This window comes from Gekko japonicus, unplaced genomic scaffold (genome assembly GCF_001447785.1).
Source record: "Gekko japonicus isolate JY-2015 unplaced genomic scaffold, Gekko_japonicus_V1.1 scaffold722, whole genome shotgun sequence".
In the NCBI taxonomy this organism is placed as follows: domain Eukaryota; kingdom Metazoa; phylum Chordata; class Lepidosauria; order Squamata; family Gekkonidae; genus Gekko; species Gekko japonicus.
In genome coordinates this window covers 693726-700968 of record NW_015174863.1, presented here as the reverse complement: position 1 = coordinate 700968, position 7243 = coordinate 693726, and the positions used below count along the sequence as shown (strand labels likewise).

At 40.7% G+C, this 7243-nt stretch overlaps 1 protein-coding gene across 1 annotated transcript in view; it reads left to right on the top strand.

The window, feature by feature from the left end:
- The window catches only part of LOC107121736 (uncharacterized protein C15orf41-like), a 151221-nt gene extending 147993 nt beyond the window's left edge, over nt 1-3228 (top strand). The window contains exon 8 of the mRNA XM_015424719.1: nt 2599-3228. Coding sequence (XP_015280205.1) covers nt 2599-2713 — 115 coding nt within the window. The 3' untranslated portion in view covers nt 2714-3228. The remainder of the gene's footprint in view (nt 1-2598) is intronic.
- The last annotated feature ends 4015 nt before the right edge of the window (nt 3229-7243 follow it).

Below are 7243 nucleotides of genomic sequence, written 5' to 3'. Positions count from 1 at the left end.
ATCCTGGCCCCACTGCCAGCCACCCTCGGGATGGGCCGTAGGCTGGAAGGGCACCGAGCTCTCTTGTTTCTCAGTGACCTTCCATTAGCACTCTGCCTAGGCCCACCGCTGAACTTCCCCCTCCCCAAGAGCTGGGATGGGCCGTAGGCTGGAAGGGCACCGAGCTCTCTTGTTTCTCAGTGACCTTCCATTAGCACTCTGCCTAGGCCCACCGCTGAACTTCCCCCTCCCCAAGAGCACCGGAATCTGTTGTTCACCCATGCTGATGTATTATTCAATGGCCGTCTCCAAGGGTTCAGACCACCAAATGCACTACACAGCTAAAAACTCTGTCACCACGATTACAATTACAGTTCAATTTAAGGCTGCACAAACAACATTACATTAATATCAAATCAGCTGATCCTCCTACCTCAATCACCTACTCCAACAATAAATACCTACTCACAGCCAACCGATACACTTTCCATACAACACCCAACAGCCAGACTAAACATCCTCACTACACATACATCCACTTCATCTCCACATTGGTGACCCTCTCACACCTCCCTCCTTTGTTGTTCATCAGAGGCTATGCTGGATTCACTCCTTTGCATGCAAAATTCCTTCTTTGTCCACTAGAGGGCCTCGTTGTTACAGGGTCCCCGATCTTCTGCCACTTCCAGACCCGCTGGAGAAGAAGGAAAACCTGGGCTCTGCCGATTGAACATAGACTGCACCAGGAGGGCACAGACAATCCAACGGGGGGGGGCAGCCGGCCCGGCTCTGATCGCTCTCCGAGCCAGAGCCCCCAGGCTGTAAGTAAGAAGATGAAGGAAACCCTGTCCAGGGCTTTGTGAGGAACTCATTGGGCCAGGCCTGACTAGGTTTACCAGCTCCAGGTTGGGAAATTCCTGGATATTTTGTGATGGAGTCTACAGAAGCCAGAGTTTGGGGAGGGGAGAGGTTGATGGTTGACTAGGAAGGAGATAGGGTTGTCAACTCCAGGTTGGAAAATTCCTGGAGATTTATGGGGTGGAGCCTGGAGAGGGTGGGGTTTGAGGAGGAGTGGGAACTCAGACAGGTACAATGCCATAGACTCCACCCTCCAAACCAGCCATTTCCTCCTGGGAAACCATTGTTGCCATTTTCCAGGTGAGGGCTGGAGATCTCTCAGAATTAAAACTAAAGAAGTACAAAAAAGATACCTGGCTGCTTTGAAGACCTTTTTGCAGGCATACTGTTTGTTAGTTTTCCCACAACCCTATGAATGAGAAACAGAATTTGTAAAACCATGCTTTACTAAATTAAAATCTTCCCAGCATCTAATTTTTGCCCCTCAGCGAGAAGAAAATGTGTGGAGAACTTACCTATGTAAAAAGTCTTACTTTCTTCAGGGGCTGAGTAAGCCTGGGCCACACCAGGCTACTCCTTTTATATCTCTGGTCCCATTGTGAAACTAAAAGATCAGCCCCTCCCAACTGCAGGGACTTGTGTGATCCAGCAGGGTTCTTCTTATGTTAATTATGTTACCCAGCTTCCTTAGCTGCTGCCACTGCCTCCTCCTGTTTCTCTTTCCTAAATAGTAGAAGTAGTTATGGCCTCATAGATCTATGAAGCTTAGGTTAAGATAACAAAACCATAAGACAACATTAAATAACAAATAGCAACAGAAGTGGCAACCATGTCCTGTAGTGCTCTTAATTTCCTATTCCACAGTAGTCATCCTAGTGTGTAGCAATACTCCCTCTAAGGTGTGGAGTCCTGTGAGCAAAAATTCTACATTGTGAGCTACTGGCATTGCAGTTGTGAGTGAGCAATTTGGCTACTGCATAAATCAGTTTGCTCTGGAGCCATCCTTCCTGAGCTAAGACAAAAATCTATATGCTGGAGGCTAAAAACCTGTGAGCTAGCTAGCTCACACTAACTCAGCTTAGAGGGAACACCAGTGTGTGGTCTCTATATGATGGACTGCAGCGGATCCTCACTTGTCATAAACTAATGCTGGCTAATGCACAGGCAGGTCTCCTAATAACATAGAAAAATTATTTAATTATACTTGACAAAATCACAACACAAATTGTTGCATGTGAATATAGGTAATACCTGTTCATTCTCATAAATGGAGATTAATAGTTATCCACAATTATAAATATCTATGGTGCTTTATATGGTATTTTCCCATGTGGACTTTTTTCCGTGTGGGCTTTTATGTATATGGGCTTTTTTCCATGTGGACTTTTTCCACGTGGGCATTTTTCCATGTGGGCTTTTTTCCTGTGAGCATTTATGACCGTGGGCTTTTTTCCTGTGGGTTTTTTTCCTAGAACCACAGTGATTGTATATGATTGTGGCCAAGGGCTTTCACTTGCCGGTCTGTCAATGTTTATGCAAGAAAAATATTATTTTTGTCAAATGTAGTTTATGAAGAGCAAAGCTTTAAACTCAGCCTTTCAACAGAGTGTAGAGACATGATTTACATATATGTAAAGTAGTTTGCTGTTTGTTTATCTGTGCTGCCAAGTTAACATGATTGGTTGTTGTCTCACCTGCTGATACTCAACTTTCAGCTATGATTCTATCATTATTATGTCTGGCCTTTTGTCTTTTATGTAGATTTGGTCCTGGACTAGTTATCTACTGGTACGGATTTATTGAAGAGCTGGATTGTCATCGCAATCGGGGTATCCTGCTCAAAGATTGCTTTCCTACAGATATAGTTACTCTTTGAGACAGCATGGCTGAGCAACAAGGGTGGAGAAAAGCTGAGAGGAAAAGGCGAATCCGGAAGCAGTGTAACTTCCCTGCAGTATAAACTACTGGCAACATCTTCCCTGAACTTCAATTGAACTTTTGCTGCCCAGGATCACACTACTATTGCTTTAGACAAACACATGAAGGGTTTCTGTTTTACCTCAACCCTCTGCTGATGCAAGCAGCCAAAAAATACAGACACAGCCCAAACATTATCAGCATTTCTGTCTCTGTCAAACAGTTTATAGATTGCCATAATCTTTCTTCCTTCCGGATGGCTTCTCCTTGCACTTTGAACAAAAGAAGAAATGTGGAGGCTAAAAGGTGTGGCTTTCAGTTTTCCTCTCTGGTGTGAAGTCACCTTTAAAATATGCCTTCTGTCATACAAAACCTTCTTCTGGTAAATGTTAAATATCCTGCCCAACACTCAAATAAGAAAATTAGTTAATACTGCATCTCTGTTCTTAATGCTTAAATTGTACGGATCTCATACAGCCCACTCAGGAGTAGAAAATTATGTTGTCTGGCAATGCACTGTTTTAAGTCTGAACTTCCTGGCTTTGGGGGCACAAAGTCAGACAGTTGACACTTTTAATGTAATTTTAATGACTAGCATAAGTTACTTCATTTTGTGTTGTTAGAAGCAAAATCATATAATGTGAGAAACATTTTTCTTTTAAAAAGGCTCAGACTTGAAATTAAAACTCAAAAAATGTTTATAGTGTATATTAAGGCGTAATAAACTTTTTAGTGGTGATGTTTTAAAATGAAAGACAGTGGAGCATCGTTATGTTGGCAATCTGTGTTTCAAAGATATTTTCAGTGGTAGCATCTAAAGCAAATTATTTCTTTTGATATTTTGTTGTGGAGAGAACTGAAAATCAGAGCTTTGTGACTGGTCAGTAATATAGTAACCAATGATCTGAAAACAGGACCTAAGTCACAAAGATGGAAAACAGGTTTACTAAAATAAGAAAAATATAGACCAACACAGTCCACACAAACCCTACACTGACCTCTCCATGACTCGTGTGCCCAGTTTGAGACTAACTTCATATTGAAGATGACTTGGAATATTATATCAGTGCTTCTCTTTCTTTGTCCCTTTAATCCTCTTCTATTAGTCAGGCTTTCCTCCCAGCTCCAATGAGTATTCTATATTAATGCTGCCTCCCACAATCATTACTATTCTGGGGCCTTTGGAATCATATTCTCTTTAGACACTTATCTCAGCAAGGGAATGGCCTATTGTTCTTCCTGGTTGCCCACTGGATTGTGTCTCTCTCACACACATACCTTTCTAGGCAAAATATATTTCAGACAGGTAATTCGTTTTTTTAAAAAAATGAAGGAAAATCATGTTTAAAAATTATTTCCATGAGAGGAATCTCAGTGCTCTGTCTAGATCATGGCTTACCTATTAGGAGACGATTACCCTGGAGTTTTTAAAGTATGGGTTTTTTTCAGGATTCAACTTTCAGCAAGACCTTATTCTAAGCAGCTGTAACTCATTTACGTTCAGCTACTTAACATACTCCGAGCGGCTTACAGGTTTGCACATAAATGTTAGGCAGACAAAATCTGCAATGTGTAAGTACCTAGTCCTACACAGAAGAAGCATTCAGAATGTTTTGGGCAGCTAACAGTAATTCAGCATTTTTCTACTACAAACCTGAAGATGAGGACTGTCTAAATGGAAAAGGCTTGAAAGGCAAAACAGGATTTGCTTGAGGTTGCACAGCTTCATTCTATTGTGTGAAATAAACTGCAACAATAGCCTTTATAAGACAACCAGGTACTTCCCCCAAAAAAATAAAATTTATCTGCACAGATGTTGCAAATCCTTTTCATACCTCATCTAATCTTTGTTTTATATAGGTTTGGTGTGAACTTTATGTTTACCTTTCTGTAAATGCTGTGACATAAGAGGTTGGAAGGCTATGTTGGCATCGGAATTCTTTATTCATCTTCCTATGTACTTATTTCTAAATAATCGCATTTAAAATAGCACAAAGCAAGTTATGAATGCATATGGTTGTTGAACTGTACTAATTATAGTTCCACCAGTTTTCCATCACTAAAAAGATTTTAAACATTTTCTATTGCATATGAAAGAAATTAAGAAATTGATTGCTGATCTTCTGTGCTGTAAAGTGATAATATTTTCATATTCTTTATCAAATATAAGCATCAAGTCTAAGAGATAAAAATAGCACTGGTGCATATTTTACAATGCTGTAGTCGTTAGAACCTTAACATTACAACCAAATCCAATTTTATGTAGAGAGTATTCTGCAGAGTGTGCTAATGAATTATGCCAAGCAAGAAAACAGAAGTGTGCATAAAACTGAATGATGTTCTCACTGGCATATATAGACTTAGCAAGCATCTGCTCTTACAAACACTGTAAAAAGGCCTTTCCTCAAGCCATAGAAACTGCAGCATTTGTGTGCAATGAGTTCAATATGGAGGTAAAAAAAATTCCTGGTTCATCAATAATGAGGCATGGACGCACATGGGCTCATTCTCAATTGCCAGAGGCAGAGTTAATTACCCTTTTACTATTCTGAAAATATTCTTCCTAAAAGTACCAGAGGAGAGGAAAAGTAGTGCTAAGAGTAAATAAATGTTTTAAAGGTTTCACACATATTGGATAATGCACTCTCAATGCACTATAGAATCACTTGCAACAGGATTTTCCTGTTTTCACACAGTTTGGGTACATAAAGTGGCTGTAGTGTTGGCTGGTGATTCTTTGGCTAAGACTAGTAGAGCTCCAGGTGCCATAAATGGGATTTCCTCTCACCTACTTTGTAAGATATGTTAGCCTGAAAGGTGGTGGCTTGCCTGGCAAGACTTACGGCTGAATACTAATCTTTTGCAATTTGAGTACTAGTCTTCTAGTCCTAAATCCAATACTCTTTCTAGTTCTGTTTCGCCAGGTGTTCCAATAAGAACCGATTACGCCGGTGGTGTCACACTATCACTTTATCACAGGATTTATTAGCTGGGATTTTATGGGATTGTATTTTATATTTTGTAATTGTTGGTTTTAACTGAATGTTGGTTTTAAATTGCTTGTAAGCTGCCCTGAGCCGCCTCGGCGGGAAGGCGTGGTAGAAATTTAATAAATAAATAAATAAATAAATAGTATACCACTGGATTTCTTTTTGCTCCTTTGTGCCACTCCATGTGCAATTGACTTTGGTGGACTTAGAAGGTAACTTTGCTTAGTATTACACTGCTTTGCTCTTTAACAGCACTAGGGCTGTTCCATGAGAATATTAGAACAGTGGTTCCAAAATGGTGAACTCACCCTCACTAGGAGGTTGCACAAATGCCATAGAATATATACTCCAAACCAGGGGTCCCCAATATAGTGCCCATAGGTGCCATGGCGCCTGCTACCACATTTCTTCTTGATTGGCTATGCAAATAAAAATAATGTTGTTTCAGTGGCAGCTATCACCACAGTGTTGATTTTATTCTCTCATTTCTCTTTCATAGTTTATTTCTTAAATTACCCTCCCCCCCCCCGTACTTGGGCTTCCACTGTGTGTTTGGCTCTGCCTCCCATGATGGCCATTTAGAGGTTGCACCCATCACCCTGTGTCAGAGTTCCAGAGAGATCCACAGGCTGTAAAAGCTTTAGCACCCCTGCTCTAGACTACAGAAGAGGAAATTAGGGATACTGAAACATAAGGACCTTATTGTTTATTGTCAAGGGATGCGCTTAACAAAACAAAAATGTTTTTGGTATACTTACAGAAAATATTGAACTAGCTAATCCACCCCTTGTCTGAGTCATCAAGATGATATGAGCCAACCAGAGGGGTAGTGATCTTGGACTTGGGTCTGAGCGGGTGTCAAGACCTGGTGAGAGATGTAGAGGTTGTTGCACCAATTGGGAACAGTGACCGCGATGCTATAAAGTTAAGCATTCACGTAATGGAAAGTTACTCCTAAAGTCCCACACTGTAACATTTGATTTCAAAAGAGGGAACTTTACAAAAATGAGGGGAATAGTTAAAAGGAAACTGAAAGAGAAACACAAAAGAGTCAAATCCCTAAAAGGTGCTTGGAAGCTATTCAAAACCACACTAACTGAAGCCTGGATAGAATGCATTCCACAGGTTGGGACAGGCGCTGCCAAGTCTAAAAGAAGGCCTGTGTGGCTAACAACGCAAGTCAAGGAAGCTATAAAAAGTAAAGAGGTTTATTTTAAAAAGTGGAAGGTCTGCCCAATATATTGAACAGGAGAGACCACAAGCTCTGGCAATAGAAATGTCAGTCAATCATTAGGCATGCAAACATAGATTTTGAGGAGCAGGTTGCTAAAAGCATCAAGACAAACAATAAACATTTCTTTAAATATATCTGGAGCAGGAAACCAGCCAGAGAAGCAGTGGGGCCTTTGAATGACACAGGAATAAAGGGATTGCTAAAGGAAGATGGGGAGATGGCAGAGAAGCTCAATGACTTTTTGCTTTGGTGTTCATTGTGTAAA